Here is a 25,189-nt window from a genome sequence, read left to right on the forward strand (position 1 = left end):
GTCTTTACCATTTGTCCAAAATACTTTATAATTATATTCCATATTTTCTGTTGTACCTTATCCCAGAATCCTTACAAAAACCCATTTGTACCACTATTCAGAAATCTGTTGTGCTGTCGTTTTTAAAAGAATTCAATAACTATTCAACACCAAGCATTTGGGGAGGTTCCCCCCCCCCTCACGAAGCAACGCCAACATTAATTCTCAACATTCAGATCCAGACTTTTGTCAATAAGTCCATGATCATGACTTCTTCTGGAGTTGTGGCTTCTCCTAGCTTATTTTTTTAGTGCTCTGCAGCAGAAATATGGGCTATGATTCAAATCATCCCTTTCCAGTGTAAGCAATGTGATCCCTGTTTGACACCCCCCCAACACTGCCCAGTTCCCATTATACAACTGAAGGGTAATTATAGTTTGTTAAATATGTATTTAGAAAAGTGGTTTACTAGTAGACAGAAAACTGCAGAAATCCAAAAACTGGGCTTCCAAATTAAAATAAATAAAAACAGATTCAAACGTGTATCTGGCACTTGGCTATAAATGAACAAAAGGCACATATGAAATATATAATAGCTCTGAAGTATAACTTCATCATAACATGTAACAGCTGACAAATATATATTTACATACGATACATATAAATATAAACATAACTATGATCTTGAGTATAATATTGTAAATTTCCTCACTGTTTCCCCATGGCTTCAATTAAAATTTGCGCGATTTCAGGTCAGCCATGCCAGCATGGCAGCTTTACTATCTCAAAGACAAATTTTATGAGATGAAAATATGGCTCTAACATCATTCAAAACCAAAAATTGTCTCCAGGAAGGCTAGATATGTTTCAGCTAAAGGTGTTTTGGAATGTGAAAGGTTCGGAGTCTAAAGGACAGCTGAAGCAGCTTGCACAAATCCTGCTGCTTTTCTGACACCATGAGGAAGACGTTAATTTTTCCCCCAATCCCAGGGCCGGCTCAAGACATTTGGCCACCTGAGGCAAAGGAGAAGATGGCACTCCATCCTAATTCAATGTTCAGAACCCAACTGGGCTGATGTTTGAATTTTACTTCAATGTTGATGATAGGAGTAGAATCCTGCGCCACATCTGGGACAGCTGTCCAGATTAGAGGCCACAGGAGGGAGAAGTGGCAACAGAGTCAGTTGCCTTACTCTGCCTAATATTAGGGCCGGCCTTGTCCCTTTCACAGCAGCAGCAGTTTTCAGAAAAGGTGATAGTGACTGAAAAAGTAGCATCGTCGAAAATGCTTAGGTGGCCCTTCTCCCCTGTGGCTGCTTTTAAACAAAGAAAAAATATGTTGTTGTTTAGTCGTGTCCAACACTTCATGACCCCATTTAGGTCACGCCAGGCACTCCTGTCTTCCACTGCCTCCCCCAGTTTGATCAAATTCATGCTGGTAGCTTCGAGAACACTGTCCAACCATCTCATCCTCTGTCGTCCCCTTCTCCTGGGAGTCTTCTCTTCTCACGAGGTGCCCAAAGTCTTGGAGCCTCAGCTTCAGGATCTGTCCTTCCAGTGAGCTCTCAGGACTGATTTCCAGCACCATAATTCAAAAGCATCAATTCTTCGGCGATCAGCTTTCTTTATGGTCCAGCTCTTACTTCCATACATCACTACTGGGAAAACCATAGCTTGAACTACTATACGGACCTTTGTCGGCAAGGTGATGTCTCTGCTTTTTAAGATGGTTTGTCATTGCTTTTCTCCCAAGAAGCAGGTGTCTTTTAATTTCGTGGCTGCTGTCACCATCTGCAGTGATCATGGAGCCCAAGAAAGTAAAATCTCTCACTGCCTCCATTTCTTCCCCTTCTATTTGCCAGGAGGTGATGGGACCAGTGGCCATGATCTTGGTTGTTGTTTTTTTGATGTTGAGCTTCAGACCATATTTTGCGCTCTCCTCTTTCACCCTCATTAAAAGGTTCTTTAATTCCTCCTCACTTTCTGCCATCAAGGTTGTGTCATCTGCATATCTGAGGTTGTTGATATTTCTTCCTGCAATATTAATTCCGGCTTGCGATTCACCCAGCCCAGCCTTTCGCATGAAAAAATATACCGTACTTCACATCTATTTTGGCATTTATCAGCATCCCGTGAGAAACCACTTCCCATTTCAATACAGTAGGAACGAAAGGGAACCTTATGAGAAAGTCTTACAGGGCTTGCTCTTTAATCCCCACCCCACCCTGGGTAAGTTGTAATATTTTAGCTTGGTGAATCAATAACATTCTTTAGTTTTTAATGTTTGATTACCGTACTTTTCCATGTATAAGATGAGGGGTGGTTTTTTTACACAAAAAGAATGTTAAAAATCGGGGTTCGTCTTACACGGATAGTGCAGAGGGGAGACGGGTGATTTGTTTTGGCCATGAGCAGCAGCTTATCACTGGTGACTGGGTGGGTGATTGGTGGCTGTGGCAAGGGCTGTTTTGGATTGGCTTCTTCTGTGACAATTGGGCGGGCGATTGCTGGTGTCTGTGAGTCAGGTGAGTGATTTTCGGCATTCCCCCCCCCAAAAAAAAACCTCAACAACTCAGGGCCATTTCCCCCCATTTTCTTAAAATGTAGTCCCCCAAAATAGGGGGCGTGTTAAACACGGAAAAATATGTTAAGTAAAATGTCATATTTCAAGGTGGAAACCTCTAAATCAGTGGTTCTCAACATGTGGGTCGCCAGATGTTGTTGGACTACAACTCCCATCATCCCTGAGCTCTGGCCTTGCTAGCTAGGGGTGATGGGAGTTGTAGTCCAACAACATCTGGGGACCTACAGGTTGAGAAAGGCTGCTCTAAATGTTTAAGTGAGAAACATTTTCTGAAATGAAAAGTTACTTGGTAAAAGCACCCCATGAACCTTGGGAGTGCAGGGTGTGTGGAAATCTCAGATCCGATGGCCAGAGTTCACAAGATGAACTGCTGTAAACATGGCATTTCTGTGATGAATGTGATATCTAGGCTGGCTCTGAGCTAGCATAGGCTGGAAGCGGCAAGTTTTGATGTTTGTGTGTGCTTTCAAACTCATGCGAAGCCTGAACTGTACAGTTATGCGAGAGGTTTTGCACTGCTTCCGCAACGGAGAGTTTGAGTCAGCTCTTATTCACCAGTTTACACGAACCAAAATAAATAAACTCAATCAGCATGCACAAAACCACTTCGGCTACGAGTGAAAATCAGCACAACTTGATTAAAAACCTCAGCTGCTAAAAGCTTAGAGGGTCATAAAAATAAGCCCCCTGTGAATCAACTTACTCAGTTGTTAGAGCTACATCATGTTAATTGTGGTTTAACTCCTTGCAAGAAGACACAAATCAGCCAGGAAGACTTTCAAGTTAAGGGCAGGATTATGGGGTATGGAAAATATCCTAACTTCAATGGGGTTTAACTCCATTCCGGAATGTAACAAAATGCACCACCCATAGTCTTAAAGTAAAATACAGTTTCAAAGCACTGATCAACTCCTGACCTCATACCAGTTTCAGAAAACCATACTCACGTTGGTTCTTCTGATACTATTGCTCCTTCTTCCAATTCCTGGGCTTGCTTGTACCATGGCAATTTAGCTTCAACAGGAAGTTTTTCTGCGGGAATAATTACAGGTAAATAGGAATTATGCCGCTGTAATATCATGCACATTTTTTTTGTAAATCAATCCACCGATTTTGTGTGTGCTGCATTTATTTCATACTAGTCACTATGACCACAGTGTTTGTGGAGAGCACATTCTGTCTCTGGGGACAGGGTGCAGTAAGTCTCTGCGGCCTCATTTGCAAACAATGCAAAACTGCAGCTCCTATCATTCCCAGACAGCATGGTCAATAGGGATGTGACAGGAGGTGAACAACATCTGGAGAGTCACAGGATAGCCACCCTGGTTTAGTGTGTCATTCAAATCCTAAACTCTGGTTAATTTGAACTATGGTTAAGATGCGGCTGATCTAAAACGCAAGCTGAAGTTTCCAAACTCCTCCTTGCAGACGTATTGGAGGAGACCAATGAGCTGGAGTCTGAAGCTCAGTTTCATTACACTAAACATTGGTTTAGTATTACGTCTGCAATAGCTCTCTCTCTCTGTGTGTGCCCTGCACGTTTCTGCCAGAGGGATGTGTGGGCTTCATGACGCAGAAGTCATGGATCTCCCCTTGTGGGAGACATGAGGTTTTGTTTTCACTTATAATCAGTGGCAGGAAGTGAAAATACACAGGTGCACACATTTCCCCCTGTTCCTTTTAATGTGCCTGATAGCCCCAAGTTCATGTTAACAGACCTGAAGATTCCTGCATTGCTTAGTCAAAGATGTGTGTGTAGTTATACCCATTGCACCCTCACTTTAATAACCTGAAAAACAAAATATATACTAAACTCCACTCTGATGGTTTATTATGACATTCAAGAAAATCCAGATGTGATGAGTGATAGTTGAAGAAACAGGCAAATGCAAAAATAGTTCAGTGATGCCCTTTCCAGTTTGAGCTTATCAGTTCATCAATATGTGAATTCGAAGAATGAGCTGAATACTTTCCCTGTCATTTTTGATACAAAACAGCGCTGCTCCATATCCCGACCTCTCCCTTCCCCTCCAAAATCAGTACCAAAAATATACATTAGAAGTATCTAATAAAATACTCACTTTAGGAGCCAAAATACACTCCCTTGGGAACATAAATCTGGATTTGGCTAGAGTAAACTGGAGCAAACCAGACTTGCAATGGCCCTTCAAGGCTAGACCTGAGGTCCTGAGCCCATGACAAATGGGTGACTTCACCCTGAAGGAACAGAAAACCATCTTCAGGGACTTACTGATCTCTGCGGAGATCACTGGATGCTACAGCGCTGCTCCCAAGCTCTCTGACTACAGCAGGCTGCTGGAAATATGTGATCCGCCTACATGACTCCCTGAAATTCATGACCCAGAAACAACCCTACATGGGCCCTTTTTTCCTTTCAAAACCACTTGAACAACAGTTTACAGTTCTCATATTCAAACTAGCTAGAAAAACAGCAGCTGTAGATAGTTGCTACTTATGAGCAACATTGCTCTGATTAGAGTCTCCAATTCTGGCAATTCGACACATGCAGTTGTTTCTGAGTAAGCCCAATCTGTTTTGTGTTTAATCCTAGAATTAAGAGCCCTGGGTCCATATGGAACACAGCTTTTCTGAACCTCCCACCAATAGCTCATTGCACTTCCCCAAAAAAACCTTCTCTTGAAGGTTGAGAGAACTTCAAAAGTGGAATTTAACATATGCAGGGAATGCAATCTGGAGTGAACTCTATTAACCCTCCCCTTTCTGCTTGTGTATGGACTGGGCGGGTGAAGCTTTAGATGCTGCAAGACACAAAATTTAGATGAAATCTTTTGATGATGGATCTACTATAGGGACATATACCCAGGCTAAGGATTCAATAAGGGCATTCCCTGCTGCTTAGGGCCCCAAGTTTTCTTCCAGGCACAGAAGACTGCCACAGAGCAGAACAGGAAATTAATACATACATACATACTTTTATTCCATGCTTCCTTCCCACAGTTCAAATCATGCTCAAGGCGACTTGCAACATGAAAATATGCATAACTACAACATGACAAAGTAGTAATAAACTGTAGATAAAATGTTTTAAAATGCACAACCAGGCTGAACGATTTTCACACAACAAGCTTTAAAATAAAGATCATAGAATCATAGAATCATAGAGTTGGAAGAGACCACAGTGGCCATTGAGTCCAACCCCCTGCCAAGCAGGAAACACCATCAGAGCACTGCTGACATATGGTTGTCAAGCCTCTGCTTAAAGACCTCCAAAGAAGGAGACCCCACCACACTCCCTGGCAGCAAATTCCACTGTCGAACAGCTCTTACTGTCAGGAAGTTCTTCCTAATGTTTAGGTGGAATCTTCTTTCTTGTAGTTTGGATCCATTGCTCCGTGTCCGCTTCTCTGGAGCAGCAGAAAACAACTTTTCTCCCTCCTCTATGTGACATCCTTTTATATATTTGAACATGGCTATCATATCACCCCTTAACTTCCTCTTCTCCAGGCTAAACATGCCCAGCTCCCTTAGCCGTTCCTCATAAGGCATCGTATCCAGGCCTTTGACCATTTTGGTTGCCCTCCTCTGGACACGTTCCAGTTTGTCAGTGTCCTTCTTGAACTGTGGTGCCCAGAACTGGACACAGTACTCCAGGTGAGGTCTGACCAGAGCAGAATACAGTGGCACTATTACTTCCCATGATCTAGATGCTATACTCCTATTGATGCAAAAACCCCAACAACCCCGCCCCAACAACCTCCCCAATAGATTGTGCATTCAACATTTTTCATACAGTCTTTCACATTGGCTGAACTATCCGTTGCAATTCTGGCAACACACAGTGACTATAACCTGTAATCCTATTTCACATCTCCTGTGATGAATTTTCCTGGAGTAGATTTACGGGCATGAGGACAAGAGGAAGAGGATAATGAAGTTATTATGCCCTGATTCCTCCCCGACCATTACTTGCCAGATTTCTACTCAGATATATTTAGTGGTACCACTTGATGTTATATATGTGGAAATGCAGCTCTTAGCTTAATCTGTATTTTACCATGTTCATTAACTCTAATATGTAAAGAGATATTTCTGTTTATACACCGTATACTTATTTTTATGGTAATGGAAAGTCATGCCTTACTGCTTTTCTTTCACCCTTTTAAAAAACTGTACAGCCTTGTAAAACAAAAACACCCCCCCCCCAAGATGGTGCTTTCCTGTACAGATGCCTGCGTGATGCCTGTAAAATATGATGTGTATATGCCTTGGTGGGTTAGAGGGAAAGAGACATATTAAGTCACATTCTGTTTACAAATCCTCAAGGCCAGCCCAAGGCATTCTGCTGTCCTTTCCAACTCTATGATTCGACTTTAGCATCTGAGGAAGCCAATCCCAGAAGCAGGGTGTAAAAACACAATAACAATGTTACAATAAATAAAACAAAGCAAACTTGCTGACTTTGCAAGCTGTTGAGCTGATCTTAACTTTGGTCTGACACAATACAATTATCATGGTGTTTGCAACTTGTTTGGAGATGACATGATACGGTATCATCTCAGACCCTGATGTTGCTCTAGGAAGCTAAGTGCAGTCAGAACAGAATATACACACTTTCAGAGTTAATGCTAAATACTACTTCTGGTAAATAAGCCACTATAGCTGCTAGAGGGCTGTGAAAATTTGTGTCCTGGGCTTTTTAACCACAGATTTGTGGCCTGGGTTAAATCACAGAGCCTAGGACTTGCCGATCAGAAGGTTGGCAGTTCGAACCCCCGCGACGGGGTGAGTTCCCGTTGCTCGGCCCCTGCTCCTGGCAACCTAGTAGTTCAATAGCACGGCAAAGTGCAAGTAGATAAATAGGTACCGCTCCAGCGGGAAGGTAAACGGCATTTCCGTGCGCTGCTCTGGTTCTCCAGAAGCGGTTTAGTCATGCTGGCTACATGACTCGGAAGCTATACGCCGGCTCCCTCAGCCAGTAAAGTGAGATGAGCGCCGCAACCCCATAGTCGGTCACGACTGGACCTAATGGTCAGGGGTCCCTTTACCTTTACCCATGTACTGGGACATGGGTGGGGCTGTGGTCTAAACCACTGAGCCTCTTGGGCTTGCCAATCAGAAGGTCGGCGGTTCAAACCCCCACAACAGCGTGAGCGCCTGTTGCTCTGTCCCAGCTCCTGCCAACCTAGCAGTTCAAAAGCTACCAGAGCGAGTAGATAAATAGGTACCACTGCAGCGGGAAGGTAAACGGCATTTCCGTGCGCTCTGGTTTCCATCACGGTGTTCCATTGCGCCAGAAGCGGTTTAGTCACCCAAAAAGCTGTCTGTGGACAAACGCCAGCTCCCTTGGCCTGAAAGCGAGATGAGCACCGCAACCCCCTAGTTGCCTTTCACTGGATGTAACTGTCCAGGGGTCCTTTACCTTTACCTTACCTTTTACCCATGTACTATCTGAAACCCAAGGGGTGCATTGGTTGCCAGATGTGAACCCCCCCCTGCAGCTCTCCTACCACTATATTGGCTGAAATTAAACCTAAGGCATCACCTCTCAGGCATCTGACTTATTGGTGGAAATTTCCTGCTACTGGGGTGGCAGGGAGTACATGTATTTAGAGGGAGAGAGAGAGAAAAGCAGGCAAGGATTCTTCTGCCCTGTGTTTTACCTTTGGGCTTGTAGCAAGGAGTGGGGACGATGCATTCTTCTTTGATGTGAGGCTTTGTTTTAGCAGTGCAGCCACCGGTATGCATCCCTCTGTGATCAATGCACAGAACCACCCGGTATCTTAGGCCTTGGCCACATGTCACTGTGCACTGAAAGGAAAAAAAAAATGAAAAAGGCATATTCCTGAATAGCCAGACTCTGCCTTCCTTTTCTAACCCTGCTTGCCCATATGGACAATTAGCAATCTGAACCAGAACAACACCATCCACCCATCCTGGCTTTCTGATCATGGTTTGTTAGGAAGAAGCAAACCACAACTCTGGTTTATGCATAACAACAAACCATGTACATACCGCTTATTTCTTCTGCTCATACCTGGGCAAGAGCAACAGGACAGAATATGTTAGCATGCTGCTTAATCCCAATTAGCCGTTAATGGTGGCGTTGCATGGGGGGCCCACAGAGGTGATTGCCATGGGCACAAAATTGTTAGGGGTGCAATAATTCAGCACCCAGTGCTGCCTCAATACAGCTGTGCGCTTCCGTTGCTGGTCTCCATTGAAAACAGCTTCTCCATGCAAACCAGCAAGTGACCTCTCCAGACAATGGAATGACTTCTTTTCTTATCTCTACGGCTATGATCTGCTGGGTGATGTGGACACCATTAGGCAGTTGAATGTGCATGCATACTCTGTCCATTTTTCTCCCTCCCACCCTGCACCTCATGGCCTTGGACACTGGCAACCCATGCTACACCACTGGCCACAAGCACTGGTTTATAGTTCCCAACGTGTGCTTGGTGTGTGACTGGCATTCTGAGTTAAGAGGAAGGAAGAAGAGAATATGATGGTTTGGATTGTTCATAATTATTTGGTAGAAAGGTCGTCTCCTTTCTTTCTTTCTTTCTTCTTTCTTTCTTTCTTTCTTTCTTTCTCGCTCGCTCGCTCGCTATCTCAGTACCGGCTATTTGGCTTACAGCCACAAGTTGTTGTGCTTACTAACACATCATCACTTTCATTTGTAGTCACTTTGGCTTAGTACAAAGGCAAAGCACTTAATGTTATGTGGTAATCAGTGCGATGTCAAGCTTTTTTGGAATGGTGAATGGTGAACTACATACAGTAGGCTCTGCTCCTTCAACTACTTTCTAAATTATATTTTAAACCCACATGTAGTGAAGGATATTCTTTATGAATGTTCTCCCATGGTGATTTTGTTGGGTTACTTGTAGGAAACACACTAGGATCTTATATTTGCAGCCTGAATACATTTCACCATGTGTATTATCCTAAACTTTCACCCCGATTTTAAAACTATCCCTCCTTGGGATAGTTTTATGTTCTCGTTATCCTCAGCATTATATAAAAGCAAAGGCTTTGTCAGCGTCCTACACAATAAACCAATCTTGTATAGTAATCACCACTCATTTCACAATTGAGGTATAACTGGGCTAAAGAACCAAATTTTGAAATCCTGTGCTGTTGAGGCACAGGGGAAAGGTAACTTTCCCACTGATTTATTGTAAGGACAAGGCACACTGAGGCAACATGATGACTGAAATTGCCCTGTGCCTCCAAACCCTACACAAGTGCCAATATGCTGCCCTCCAGATGTCATTGGACTACAACTCCCATCATCTTGAACCACTCGCCATGCTGGCTGGACATGACCTATCACTGATCTACACTGTGTTTTGCATGTGCAGTCATTCTATTCTTTATACTGAGCTGCCTTCAGCTATTTACAAACGCTTCACAATTTGCTATTTAAAAACTCACAGAGCTAACACACAGGTTCTGAGCTGTGGGGTTTTTTTGTAAGAAGTCCAGGAGAGATCAGAGCCTCTCTACAGAAAGGTGTCCTCGGATAATGATATGGAGACTGTTGGAGGTGCCAGGTGCTGTCCTGCTTCCCCTGTGGGTTGATATACTGTGGAAATTGAAGATAAAAGAGCAACCTCCAAGATTCCTAGACTGCCGTTCCTGTGCTGATCTCTTGACATTCCTTCAGTGTTATACTGATACCCTTAGGCTGACCTAACCTCACTTCCTCTCCCTTCTTCTCCATGCCTCCCTTGTGACCAGAGGGATGCTTGAATCTCTCTCCATCTGAGATGCAAGCAAATTAGCTAGAACTGGAGATCTCTCCAATCAAGTTATAAACACAGATTTTTATTTATTTATTTTACCAACTCAGAATCTCAATGTGCTTCTCCGGGGTGTGTGTGTATGTGTGTGTGTGTGTGTCAAGTACAGTGGTACCTCAGTTTATGAACTTAATCCGTTCTGGAAGTCCGTTCTTAAACCAAAACCGTTCTTAAACCAAGGCACGCTTTCCCTAATGAGGCCTCCCGTCGCCGGTGCCCTTCCACTGTTCAGATTCTGTTCTTAGACCAAGGTAAAGTTCTCAAACCAAGACACTATTTCTGGTTTTGTGGAGTTTGTAAACCAAATCGTTCTGAAACCAGACTCTTCTTAAACCGAGGTACAACTGTATGTTCCTCCAGGGGGGTTTCTGCATGGTTAACTTCTGCTGAGCATTTAAGCTCTCGCTGCCATCAGCCACGGTAGACTAAAGAGGGGCTGTATCCCACTTTTCATAATAATAGCCTATCATAATAGCAATATACCCTTGTTGATTCCTTGTTGGGCACATTCATGAAATGCACCACAGGGCTTTATAGAACTGAGAGGGCTAATAAGCAATGCTGCAATATACAGTGGTACCTCTGGTTGCGAACGGGATCCATTCCGGAGCCCCATTCGCAACCTGAGCAGAACGCAACCCGCGTCTGCGTGTGCACAGGTCGCGATTCGCCGCTTCTGCTCATGCGCATGACGTCATTTTGAGCGTCTGCGCATGCAGCGAAACTCGGAAGTAACCCTTTCCGGTACTTCCGGGTCACCGCAGGACGCAACCTGAAAACGCTCAACCTGAAGCAAACGCAACACAAGGTATGACTGTAATATATACGTATTTTAAGAAAACGGTTACCGGAGACCACTCCTGAGCCAACCACTTGGGGCAATCGAAGATGTTGCAAGGCTGGACAATCGGCATCTTGGGAGTGTACATGCACTTCCATTCTTCCACAGAGCTGACGAGCCCCTGGATGTCCTCTTCCACACACGAGATTGTGCGGCTCTGAATGCCTCCGCCGCAAGAAGAAGAGCAGGCAGTCCACGGGGTGCTTTCCCACCTGCAAAACAAGATTCCAGTCAGGGAAAAGGCTGAGCATCCGAGCTTTCTCACTGCATGCATCTTATGATATATTGGCATTTCTCTAGCAGCAGTAGCAGTAGCAGCAGCAGCATGAGCAGCAGCAGCAGCAGCAGCAAAGCACAACCATGTCGGTTGCTGGAACAATTACATCAGTCAGTATTTCACCCATGACTGCCTAAGAAGGACAAAATTATTTAGCTGGTGAAAGAATTCGCAGCATGACATGAACGGAAGAAATCTGTGGGTTCAGTATGCCTTGGCAGGGGTCACCCACCTTTATGGGTCTGCGGGCACATTTGAAAATGGGAGAAACTGTTGCAAACAACCAAGAACACATTGCAACGTTGCGTACTGATCAGCACCTAGGCATCTTCCCTGAATCGCCATTTCTCAGGGGCAGCGCATTTCCGCAATATTCGAATGGTGAGATATTACTGCTGGGAGAATGCAGTTCCTGCAGTCTGGAATGTGGCAGTGGTGTGCATGTCACAGGCACCTACTAGATTCTGCCTGAGACACCAAGCGCAGCTACACCACATTGTATGTGCCATGCTCAGAGTGCTCAGCGATGGAGCTGAAAGGGAACGGTCTCAAGGTAAAGTACATTTGTCAGTTTCTTTCCTGGCAGAGGGGTTTCCAGTTACTGTATTTTTCACCCTATAGGGCGCACCGGCCCATAGGTTGCACTTATGTTTTTTTTTGGGGGGGGGGGGGAATAAAGAAAAAAAATTATTTCCCTCCCGAGCCCCAAAGAGCAAAGAAGCCATGACAGCGAGCGGGATGGATCCCGCTAGCTGTCCTGGCTTCGTTTTTAGCCTCGGGGCTGGGGGTCCGGGAGCGAAGGCGAGGTTGCGCGACCTCGCCATCACTCCCGGAGCTTGCGGGCTGGTGGCGGGGCTGGTGGCGGGGGAAGCCTGAGCCCTAGAACGGGTCCAGGCTGCTACCCGCAGCCCAAGGCTTGCGGATAGCTTCCTGAAGCCTGGAGAGTGAGAGGGGTCGGTGCACACCGACCCCTCTCGCTCTCCAGGCTTCAGCGAAAGCCTGCATTCGCCCCATAGGACGCACACACATTTCCCCTTCATTTTTGGAGGGGAAAAAATGAGTCCTATAGGGTGAAAAATAAGGGAAGTCTTTGAGTCAATGGTCAGCAATTAGAGGGCTGCCCTGGGTGATAGTGTGCTAAGCCTTCAGTCTTTAACCCCTTCCATGTAGCCAGTGGGCAAGTACAGTTATTACAGATGCAGCTACGACTCCCACCACATCCAGCTATCCTTTTTGTGTTGGCAAGCAGGTGGGAAGAAGGAACAGACAGCATTCCCTCAATGCTGGGTCTGGATTTGGCCCAGCAGCCTATATAGTTGCTAATTCCTACATTAGTTAGACCCAGTCATGCTATTCAAGCAATTTCCCAGGTCACATGCACACTCAATGCATGGGGCATGCTTACAGCCCAAACCACTAGCACTGACATCTATGCAGTGAGCAGGACATCTGCAGCAGAGTCCCCATGCTAGTGTGAATTTTGATGACACAGGGTTTCCTATCTGATGGTGAGCCTATGTACACAAAGTTGTAAATGCAGAGGCTTCCCTCTTCAGACATTTCATTGAATGTGCAACATTGGTGGCAATGGCCTGTAGCACAGTCCCACCTCCCTTGTCCACACACCGAGTGGACGAACGTGACGACTATCTGAACAGGGCTATTGTTAATGTGAAACCAACAAAGGACTTAGGCTACAATCCTAACACCACTTACCTGCAAGTAAGCCTCACCGAATTAAATAGGACCTACTTCTGGTTAGGGATACATGGATCTTTCAATCTCCGTTTCTCTCAAGCTCCTAATTTTTCCAAACTTAAATCTGGTTCTCTATATTTCCACAACAGTTTGTGATTTCTTGTTTAAAGTCCTCACAAAAGGCCATCAGCATTTTAGCACAAATTTATTTTAATAAACAACTTTCCATACACTATTTTGCCAAATATACATTTTTTGCAATGCAATCTCCCCTAATGTAATGCATTGCTGTATGTGATTTTTAACATACATATATGCATTTTAATGCTTAGTTTAGTATATAGGTTTTTGTATACATTGCTTGGCCGGAGAACTGCATTGCAAAATTTGTAGAAGTGCAAATTTCAAAGTGTGGTAAGAATTCATCTCTACACAACCTTTTTTGTTACCCAGGTGAGGAATAACCACCTTTTGAATAAACTACAGAACCAAGGAAACTATTTCCCAGTCCCGTACCCAGATTTAGCGACCCAGCATTTATTATAGCTATTGTAATAGGACAGAATTCACTCATTGGTTCTGTTGTCTGTTCAAAATGTGGTTGTTCCTCACCTGGGTAATGAACAAGGTGTTGTACAGGTGAATTCTTACCATGAAAGGATGGCTCTGTTTGGGCTTGCTTATTATTTGGGAAAGTTGGTTTTAGGTAAGATTGCCTTTAAGTGGAAACTGAAATTAATTCCTCCCCTTCCCTACATCACTTCCAGTTCCCATGCAAGACTACTCTTTGTGGGTGAAGTTCTTTGTTGACTGAGAAGCAATAGAAGCAAACTGATGGAGGGAGAGACACCATCTCTCACAGCAAAATTAATTTTCTCTTCTGTTAAGTGTAGGCCTGGGCATCATGCTAGTGATTGTGGATAAAAGTTTGCAAGGCAGGTCTGCATAGGCTAAAGTGTGGTTGGGCTATACTTTGAACTTAGCATCTAGATCAGGCATAGTTGCCAGCTCCTAGGGGCCTGTGGGATGCAATCCACTGGGAGCAGTCAAGTACAGCATTCCTTGTTTTGCTAGAGTGGACATGCAAGGGAATGTTTGGTCCAGCCAGTTGAAACTTCCTGTTCCTCCTGGCCTGGAGCATCCTTCTTCTTGCATGTGACTAGTAGGTGGGCATGACCTTTCCCGACCTGGTAAAAGGCCAAGGCATGCTGCCACTCTCCTTCTTTTCCATCTTCCTTTCGTCCTGTTAACTGCTGGACTGCTAGCCTGCAGTCACTAGGTGAATCTCCCTTATGGGGTAAACCGTTTTTATACATTTGTAAATTTAAGCCTAAAGCCTGCCTTCAGGGATCACACTGTGCTCTGCCTGATTGTGAGTAAACTTTCTTTTTATTGCTTATGAGTAAGACTGTGGTGTCTTTGTTCTTTTAGGAAGGGTTCAAGGGGTCTTACCAGGAAAATATTAGAACACATTTCAATCTGGACAAGCCAGATTGAATTGCGTATTCTCTTAAGAAACTCACACGAGTTTACAACTAGTTTTCTGCTGTGTAAAGGGGAATGCACTCTGCTAAGTAAAGGAACTTGCTAGCACAAGTTAGGAAGGATATCAATAAACAATATATCCTCTCCTGCCACCCTGAGCATTCCCACAGGGCCGAGGCACTGTTGTTGGCTTTTTGTTTTAGGGGACCAGGCCCCCTCAATGTTCAGGGGACACTTGGCTCCACCCTCTGGCTCCTCGTGATGTCACACGCATGATGTGAGAACATCACATTGGGCCCCCTCAATCTTCTTGAGAAGTTGGCGCCTGTGAGATCAGGACTATGCAGACCTTGTCTGAGGCCAGGTATATTGTTCGAGTAAAGCTGTAAACTCAAACAAAAAGGCAGCCGGTCTCAAGTGGGGGCCCTCAGCCAACTTAGCCCACCAAAGCCCAGCCATTCTAGTTTCTGAACAAAACTACAGCGGCATACTTTTTATATTTACCCTTCATTTGCATTCCAATGAGAAATGCAATTAGGTGCTGCGCAATTCACCAAGCCATTCATCCTTCACAGTCACTTTAACCTTAATAGCATAATATATGCCTTACAGACACGCAAACACAAACGCACACAGATGTTTCTCCCCAATCAAGCTTGTAATCGGCTGAATGCTTCAATAATTGGGCTCAAGGTTGCCTCAGAATAAACACACGGAAGAAAATACTTGCATAAGTCACATCAATAAGCCAAAGAGAATTATATAGATTCTGCTTCAATTTGGCAATTGTTAAAGAGTAAGGCCTTAGTCGCAAAATTCTAAAATAACAAGCTTCTAGCCAATTAAGACTCATTTATGTTGCTTAAAAGATGAATATGCGAGAAATAATGTAATATAGTCATGCAAAAATGCCAAAAGCTGTCAAGAAATATGGATTGAGACAATGGCTTTTATTGGCCCCATTAGCAATTAAACTGTAATAACCTGGATTGCTATGTTAAAACTAGAGATGTCAGAATTTGTTTTCAATTAATTGGTCTTGTTTATAGCTGATTATATAACAAGTTGAATGGCAGTATTTTGACTTTTAACATATTACGTGAAATTAATAATTCTGGAGAACACAAACGCTCTCTGTTGCTATAAACCTTTACCTTAAATGAACTGCCTTCAATCAACAGACTGTAATTGCCATTTTGAGAAAGATCCAATTAAAACTCTGCCTCTCAAAGTGCCAAACATGTGCCCACATGGGGAAAAGAAAGGGAGGGCAACAGCTCGACATTTTAATCTCAGTCTCAATTGGATATTTCAGTGACAAGATTCTTTGGTTTGTGTGATAGGTGATTATCATTCTTTGCAAGAGCTCCAGGACACGAGAAATCCAGATTTCAGTATCTCATGTGTACAGAAAAGCAGGAAGCAATGAAAACAAAACACAAGACCGCAGGCCCAGAGCGTGTTTGCAGATCACTACCACACTCTGTTAAGAGTATCAATCAACCACAAGCACATATCTGAATGTTTGTTAAATAGAGAAGCTGGTTTACATACCGAGGAAGAGGATGGTAGAGGTCATAGGGCATGATCTGCTTGTATCCATCACTGTTAGGAACAATAATGCCAACCCTCTGAGTAGAAGGTACACACAATAAAATAAACACTAAATGATTACATTATACAGAGACATAGCATTAAATAGATTATTATGTCATTCTACTCATGCGGCTAAAAATCTAGCTTCAAAGACTAAGGAGGCAAGCAAAAATTGACATTGGCACTCAACATTTCACTTTGCAAAATATTTCATGAACCAATTTTTTTAACCAATTACTTCATATGGCTCCCACAATGTAAAGTGATTTATTTATTAAATGCAGAACAGTTATGTTCTTAAACTGAACTCAACAGAGTTAATGAATAAGTGAGGGAGAGAATGATGTGTTTTGCATCTGTAGGGAAGGGGCGCAGAACTTGTGAGCCTCCAGATGTGCTGGGAGTTCAGTTCCCATCCTCACTGACTGTGGGCCATGCTGACCGGGGCTGATGGGAGTTGGAATTCAACAACATTCAGATAGCCAGAGATTCCCCATTCCTGGTGCATGGAAAAGAAGAGTTTCTCCACTCTTACAAATCACAAACAGCAAGGAGTTATTCTGTCTCATTAAAAACAAAGCCCACCACCAAATTTTAAAGGTCAACCTAAAAAGTAGGGATTTTGTGCTGCGAAAAGAGACATATTCACCATTACTTGTTGACAAATAAAATGACTCTGTCTATCAGTAGGATTCGATTTTAACATCTCAACAAGATGGGAGAAATGTTGCCATCTTTGTACTAACCATAATGTTGAAGGATGCTTCCACACATCAAAGTTAACAGGAAAACAGGAAGCACAAACAGGAAGTACCTCACTGGAGTTTCTTTTTGTTGGGGATTCAGGTTACTCATGCTTCTGGCCTTCTGGCGGTTCCCTCATTGCGAGAAGTAAGGTTACAGGGAACCAGGCAGAGGGCCTTCTCAGTGGTGGCACCTGCCCTGTGGAACGCCCTCCCAGCAGATGTCAAAGCAATAAACAACTATTTTACTTTTAAAAGGCATCTGAAGGCAGCCCTCTTTAGGGAAGTTTTTAATGTTTGAAGCTGTACTGTTTTTAATATTCAGTTGGAAGCCGCCCAGAGTGGCTGGGGAAACCCAGATGGGCGGGGTATAAATAATAAATTATTATTATTATTATATATCTCTTGCATGATAGCGATCCTGCTAGTCCACATGGTCTAGCATCCATCACAACTTGGATCACTCCTTGTTCAATATGTGGTTTCCAGGTCACCAATGCTATAATTTACAGTCTTAATCCTCCACATTTACAGGGATGCCCCTTTACGACATCATAGCTCATTAGCTTACGAACTAAGCATTGATAAACCAAAGACTGGGCCAAGTGAAGCGAATCTGCAAAAAGGCTACATAGCCTGTGAGGCAAAAGTACGTCTTCTAATGGATCACTTCCCAAGAAATTATAAAGCAAGCAAACGATACGGTTGAATAATGGGAAAGCATCAGTTTTCTTTAAGTACTTGTTTGGATCTTCGGTGCTTATAGTTTGCATCTATGTGTACTGCTGCACGAGAGAAGGCTGAATGTAAAAAATGGGTTTGTTAGACGCTAAGGTGGCAGCATATTGGCATCCTAAATTCTAGATGGCTAGTGAGGAACCACATTGCTGCTGGAGACCAATCCTTCGCTCCGCCATGTTGTCAGCCAAGAACCCAGAGCCCAAGACCAAAACACAGGGTTAATTGTTTTGGCAACAGCAAGAGCCCAGAGCCTAATTCAGTAAAGGCCACAGCAAACCTGAGTTTGCAGAACTACCTGAGAAGTGTGCTGGGAGCGTGAGTTGCCACAAATTTCCTTGAAGGCAACATCCGGACCACTGGGCACGTGATGAAAGGTTAGGGGGCTCAGAAATACATTTAAAATAGAGCTGTTCATCTTTGTGTGTTGTCTGTTGAACCCTGAATTTAGGCTGCATCCAGGTGCAGGTTATATACCCTGCTTCTTGGCGGGGCTCTTAAACACAGGGCTGCAGAAGCATTCCTGAAAGGTCAGGGGTGCAGATTCCAGGGAAACAACTCTGCACATGCAACCAGACCCCCTTGCTGCAGATGTTTTGTGTTGTACAGATGGACCTCAAGGGAGGCGTGCACACCATCCAGGGCTACTCAACATGGGCCCACTCTGTGCTTCCAGAGTCTTCGTCTGGAAGCCCCAGTACACCCCAGATGTTCCACCCCAAATGCGTATGAGAGCTCAATGACTTTTTCTTAAGCAGAAGCAGTCCTGGGAGGCTGCAGTTTTCCAAGCAGAAGAAAAGCAAGAGGAAATGAGGTGCTTAACCCCTTCTTCTGTGGCTGTCTGCTCAAGATCAACCTACACACCCACCCCAGCTGCTCCCCTCTGTTGGGGTTTGAGGCTCTTTCAGCAAGTCTGAGGAGGAAGGGCCTTGCATATTAGACTGCATTACGAATAAGGACGTAAAGCTGGAACAGAGTCCTGACAGGATGTTTTCTTAACTAATTAGAGAGGTCTTTTCAGTTCATTTCAGATTGGCAGGTTATGCTGGAAATTTCTTAACTGCCTTGCTCTTATTCTGTCATCACGTTGCTGAAAAGTATTTAAATAGATAGCAATTATGAGGCAAATATCACAGTCAATCTGTATTCCTGTTTCCACTAAATTCGTGATCAGAAGAGCAACGAGACAAGTATTTTGGCACATTGTGCATATGGGAAGGGCCTCTTTGTCAATGCCTGCAAGATACGAGTCCTTAGCGGTCTCGGTTAGCGGTAGAATGCTTTCCGCTGTGCTAGCTGCCCTGCAACTGGGACTCACAAGGCAAGCGAGCTCCCACATGAGACCTCAGACTGCCAGTCAATAATTAAGCAGCAGAATTCAATCTGGAGGGCAGTGGGTCTATACTGCGTGCTACTGTTGAACGGTTTCTTTAAATTTTAGGTTTCATTATTGTTCCACAAGATGTGTATGTCTTTAAGGGCCAGAGCAAATAACATGACCTAGTTTTACATCTGTGAAGCAGTATAGCAGGTGCTGTTAAGTTATGTTAATTAAGCTGGGTATACTATATAATTATGTTGGGTATAGTATATAAAGAGCAGCAAGTAGCTCTCTCAGTACCCTGGTGGATGGGTCACACTTATTGATATAATGTAATTTAGTGTAAAAGGAGTTTTTGTTTTTGTTATTTGTTATTAAACCAAGCAAAAGTTACTTTTGCGTTTCTTGAATGTGTGGTCTCCCCAGCAAACCTTCTGCAGCCAAACTAATCTGCAAATACAGTGGTACCTCGGGTTACATACGCTTCAGGTTACAGTGGTGCCCCGCAAGACGAACGCCTCGCAAGACGGAAAACCCTCTAGACGAAAGGGTTTTCCGTTTTGGAGGCACTTCGCAAAACGAATTTCCCTATGGGCTTCCTTCGCAAGACGAAAGCCCATAGGGAAATCTCCCGGACAGCGGGGAAGCGCAGCGCGTCTTCCCCACTGTCCTCGGACCTCCTCCGAAGGCTGGCGGTGGGGCGGAGAGACCTTCTCCCCGCGCCAGCCTTCGGAAGGCTGCTCCGAAGGCTGGCGGTGGGGCGGAGAGACCTTCTCCCCGCGCCAGCCTTTGGAAGGCTCCTCCGAAGGCTGGCGGTGGGGCGGAGAGACCTTCTCCCCGCGCCAGCCTTCGGATGGCTGTCCTGAAGACTTGCGGTGGGAGGAGGGTTTTCCTTCCCACCGCCAACATTCAGAATGCTGTTCTGAATGTTGGCGGTGGGGAGGAAAAACCCTCCTCCCACTGCAAGCCCCGGGAACAGAGGAGAAGCGCTGCGCCCCTTCCCCTCTGTTCCCGTACCTGTCCTGAAGGCTTGCAGTGGGGAGAAAAGCCCTTCTCCGCACCGCCAGCCTGGCAAGCGGTTTCCATAGGAACGCATTAATTGATTTTCAATGCATTCCTATGGGAAACCGTGCTTCGCAAGACGAAAAACTCGCAAGAAAAAACTTGCGGAACGAATTAATTTCGTCTTGCGAGGCACCACTGTACATATGCTTCAGGTTACATATGCTTCAGGTTACACACTCCGCTAACCTAGAAATAGTGCTTCAGGTTAAGAATTTTGCTTCAGGATAAGAACAGAAATCGGGCTCCGGCGGCGCGGTGGCAGCAGGAGGCCCCATTAGCTAAAGTGGTGCTTCAGGTTAAGAACAGTTTCAGGTTAAGTACGGACTTCTGGAACAAATTAAGTACTTAATCCGAGGTACCACTGTAACCAATAGTTACAGATGCAGCTTTCCTGCAAATTGGCTCCACCTCTTTGTGGGGACACGTTGTGGGCGAGCCACCAAGCCTCCCCCCTCAGTGTGGGGGGCGGGACTGTGTCCCACCTTACGTTGGGGAGGCCCAGCCACGCCAGTTAGCCACGCGGCCAATCAGGCGGCTTGGGGAGTGTGGCTGGGACCAATTTAACCCACAGCACGACGTTGAACTGGCCCTTTTCAGCCTCGCATCGCAGATCTCCCGCCCTCCCACCCTTTGTTCAGGTTGCGTCATTGGCCTTGCTATGGACTTCGGTTTGTCGCCATTGCGGGGCCTGGTAGGACTTTTTCCACTTGGCAAATTGGCACTGGCCACTTGGTTTTCACCTACCTCGTGGCAATCGTCACAACTTTGTAAGGTTTGGTGGTTAGGCATTGGAATAGCGTTGGGCTAGGCATTGGAATACCCCTCTGTGCTCAAGAGTATTCCGTTAAGGGAATCTGGGGGTGTGGATATTGTCCAAAGCCTGGGGAGGGGCTAGGGCCATGTCACAACCCCAGTGGGAACCCAGGGGGGCTTAAGTCGATCTGCATCGGCAGGGCTCCCCCTACTGGATGTTTACCCTTACCAGACTCCTTGCAAGGCGGGCAGGAGTCAGATATAGTCTGTTGATGCCAATGCCTAAGCCAATACCGCTCACATTCTGTAACCAATAAAGTTGTGGCCTAAATTTTGCCCATTAACATTAACCTAAAATTCTGTGTCCTTGTGTCTTTATTCTCATGGGGGTGGCTTGGGGGCTTTGACACGCAAAGCAGTATCAGCAGAAGAACAGTTGTGGGTTGTGTTTGTTAGCCTTTCCCCCTGCACCTCTTTTCAACCCCATCACTTCCAAAAGTCATCCTTTCAGCCACTTTCCCACTAGATTGTGTTTCCAGCACAAACGCAAGAACCCATGTGGAGGAAAACTCGCTGTGAGGAATTCAGGGGAAAGGGTTAGGTACAAGTACATTGCATACCCCCCCCATTGCTTCTCCACTACAAATCCCATGCTCCCAACTCTGCTTTGCAGTGGTGACCAAGTGAGAAGCGCCATCATTTTTTGGTGACTGTTGTCATTGGTGTTTAGTGGGTCAAATGTCTTCTCTCCGCCATTGTGATCGTGCCAAATATGGATACTCAGCAGGGCGGTGGGGGAAATGGATGAACCAAACCTATGCCAGGAAATGGATGAACCAAACCTATGCATGTGAAGGCTAGAAGGAATCATTTTCGTTTGTCAAATGTGTAGGTGGAATTTTTCCAGCATTGTCTGTACAATGGAAGGAATTTGAAATAAAGGCACAAGATGACTTTGTTAGGACAAGCAGAGATAGGGTGGGTAACAGAGTGTCATTCCGGGTGTTAAAAGGTATGCACAGTTAAGTAACATTAGCATAAAGGCTATAATTAATGTGAAAAGGGGAAAAAAACAGGTGATTTGCCTATCATACACAACCTCCCAGACGCCTGTCTGTAGCCTGCAGTGCGAATAGCGAAAAGATGGATAGTGCAAACACATGAGAAACCCACTCAGATCAAGGGCCTGGGTGAAGCTCATTCTTAATATTGGTGAAAATGGACTAATTAAACCAATTAGCTGGTGGGGGGGGCTATTCTGCAGTGCTCTTTTAGAGCAGGTTTCCTGCTGAGGATATATATATTGCTTCCAAGAGCAAATGCAATTATGAGAAAGGTCCTATACTAGAGTCACATTACTGACTAAGCCAACTTCATTCTGGTAGGTCCGGTAAGTGGAAGAGAAGACTCTTGCATCTAAAGGACTCCTGCCCTTCAGGATCCATATGTCAGCAGCCTCACGTTGATCCGTCTTGTATAACAGCAAAAATTACTTCCCTGACATCTGCCCAGAAGTTATTTTTCTCTTTCTTTTGATATGCATGCACCATGCAGCCACCTGTCTTAACATTTATGTATATGTAGTGTCAGGTTTTATATATATATATATATATATATATATATATATATATATATATATATACACACACACACACACACACCAAACTGGAAAACAGCTTTGAAATCAGTTCCCAGAAACAAATGGCGTGTGTGAGCTCTAATAAAATAAACATCAAGAAAGGCAAACATTTAAAAATGAATGGCAAAAATAAATACCTAGGCATGTTTAATCTTTATTTTGCAGGCACCACTGACATTTTGAGTGGCCTGCCGTGTGTCTCCCTCTGCTTATGGTACACTGCAACTTGCAAATTTGTGAAAATGCACTTTTCTATTTATCCTGATAATTCAGGCTGGCACAACATGTAGACACCAGGTTGTACCTGTACGCAGCACATCAGTTGTATCTTGTGCTCAATAATGCCTGCTTCTGTTGCTCTGGGCAGGCCAGGGCACAGAGCTATCATGCTACCTGCAACCAATATCTTAGGCAGGCCATAGCTAGCCGATTACAGTTTGCTTTCCTTGCTCCTGTTAGTGCTACGGTTTATTATAAATCTGGTTTGTGGTCACGTTCTTTGCTGGAGGCCAATTCTGCCTTAATTGTTAACTTCTATTTTGTGCAATCTCTTTCCATATTGCTTATCCTTTTCAGGCAAACGTTTAACATCACTGAATGTTAAATGCCCTGCTCACTGTATTCTCAGAGCTCTTATTTTATCTGTTTTTTTGGGGGGGCCCTTGGCCCCTCAGTCCCTCCTAGATGGCACCCGTGGCTGAGTTAAAGAAAGCTATCAGAAGTGGACTTTTGTGTTAAAAAGATGTGAGCTCAGGTCCGGTCCTGGAGACAAATTCCTAAGCTCAGAATATGATCAGAGGCACCACGTCTTTCATTCTAACCACATGTCTTTTGTATCTGATTCTGGCAGTTAGACCTTGAGGTTCTAGAAAATAAAACCAAAGTAGATCCAACAAGCCTGAAGTCTGTCTCTCCCCTGGTCTAACGAGACCCAATTCTCATTATTTTTCTGTGTTGGCAATTGTTGTTGTTTTTTAAAAAAAACCCAAAACCAGAAACACACCATAAGGTTCCCAGCAGAAGGAGTGGGAACATTTAATCAAAGGTCAAAGGTGACAAGCAATAAAGCCCTGGTCAATACTTAATTTTCATGAAGTGCCCTTTTCAAATTGGAAGAATATAACATTCAATAATACAAGGTGGCTGGAATTTCATCTATATTATCATTCTAATGCTATCCTTTCAACCGTCAGAAACACTTGATGAAAACACAAACCAACAAACCTTCTCCTCATTGATAAAGTTGTGGATAAATGCCAGTGATATGGGATGGGCATTTCTCCAGAAATGTTTCCACAGTTATATATCTCTCCCCCCCCTTGCTCAAAAGAAAATTATCTTTTTCTGAAAATGCAGCTTCATAATGACTGGAAGAAGACCATTCAAAATAGGGGCAATTGCAAAGTTGTGAATTAGTTTTTGTTCCCAGGTAACCATCCCTAGAAAGCATATATAGTGAGTTTAACTGTGGAGCTCCTTCTCCGTGCTAAAATGAGCATATCTTCAGTTTTCAGTGACTTCATTCTTTCTTAAACTTTTGACAACATAAGGACACGTACAGTATGCTATTGATCTCTCTCTCTCTCATATATATATATATATTCAAAAAATATAATTTCCAAGTGCATAACTAAATTACTTTGAATATCCCACTTTTCAGTGCAATCCTAAAAAACATGCCTACTCAGAGACATCAGCTACATTAACAACTCTTTCAAGAGTTGTCCACCACATTTACCTCAAAAATGCTAAATCAGATCCCAGTTAATTTATTACACCAGAACAGAAAATGTCCTGGGATTCCCCCCCCCCCCTCAATTTAAGATGTTCCAATCAATGTGGTTACATTAATTTGTACATGCCGGCTGGATAACAAGCTATTTGCAATCCTCTCAATATCTAAACAATAAATTAACTGGTCTGATTTTGCTCAGTGTAAACTCTCAAAATCGTGAACGGACTTACCTGGCAGGGCAAGGATCCAGATTGCACTCCTGAAGTTTTGGCTTTGGCTTGATGTTTTCGGGGTAGTAGTGGCAGTATTGGTCAGAGACCACTCTATTACTTCTCAGATCATAGCACTCGGCAGAAGTCAGCTGGTAACCTTAAAAAAAATCTAGACTCAGAAAAGACAAAGACAACTACGCAACACTGAATTAACTCGCAGTGCTAAGGTTTGTGATACTGGGCTAAAATACTAACCAGAATGTACTTGCTAGCCTAAAAAGACCTTGCAAGTGCGTCTTAAGAATGTAAATATAGGTTTGTTCCAAACGTTCTTTTGGTCACATGTATCACTAGAGCTAAGAGGCTAGGTACAAATTAACAAACCTATGTGGCTGAGTCGTGATGGAGTTTTTTAAAGGTATGAAACGCAACTTTGGGAAACCATTATTTAGAGAGGAGAAGCAGTCGTGGAGAAGGTGCTTAAGTCCTTTCTCACCTGCATCCAATCGTAACAGCCACCCTAAGCGGCTTCCCTTCACGTGGTTTCCAAAAATGTAACTGGAAGTCACTGTTAATTTCTCAGCTATCTGTGAAAATTTCATGTAAACACATTCCCCCAATAATTATTTACACACACAAAATTAAAAAGGACAGGTGGTCCATTGCCCTGCAAAAACTTTAACTATTACATTGTCGCATATCTTGAGGCCTGAACAATCAATAGGTGAAATCCTGT

The 25,189-nt window shown here is 44.1% G+C and overlaps 1 protein-coding gene across 3 annotated transcripts in view; it reads right to left on the reverse strand.

Moving 5' to 3' along the window:
* Nucleotides 1-25,189, reverse strand: part of ADAMTSL1 (ADAMTS like 1) — a 494,294-nt gene that overhangs the window by 121,136 nt on the left and 347,969 nt on the right. For all 3 annotated transcript variants that reach the window (XM_083482208.1, XM_083482210.1, XM_083482209.1), the window contains 5 exons: nt 24,472-24,610; nt 16,206-16,256; nt 11,199-11,403; nt 8,206-8,353; nt 3,511-3,595 (listed from right to left, as the gene is read on the reverse strand). In XM_083482208.1, the coding sequence (XP_083338334.1) occupies nt 3,511-3,595; nt 8,206-8,353; nt 11,199-11,403; nt 16,206-16,256; nt 24,472-24,610 (628 nt within the window). The remainder of the gene's footprint in view (nt 1-3,510; nt 3,596-8,205; nt 8,354-11,198; nt 11,404-16,205; nt 16,257-24,471; nt 24,611-25,189) is intronic.

The sequence above is a fragment of the Podarcis liolepis genome, assembly GCF_965112155.1.
Source record: "Podarcis liolepis genome assembly, chromosome: 17".
Taxonomy (NCBI): domain Eukaryota; kingdom Metazoa; phylum Chordata; class Lepidosauria; order Squamata; family Lacertidae; genus Podarcis; species Podarcis liolepis.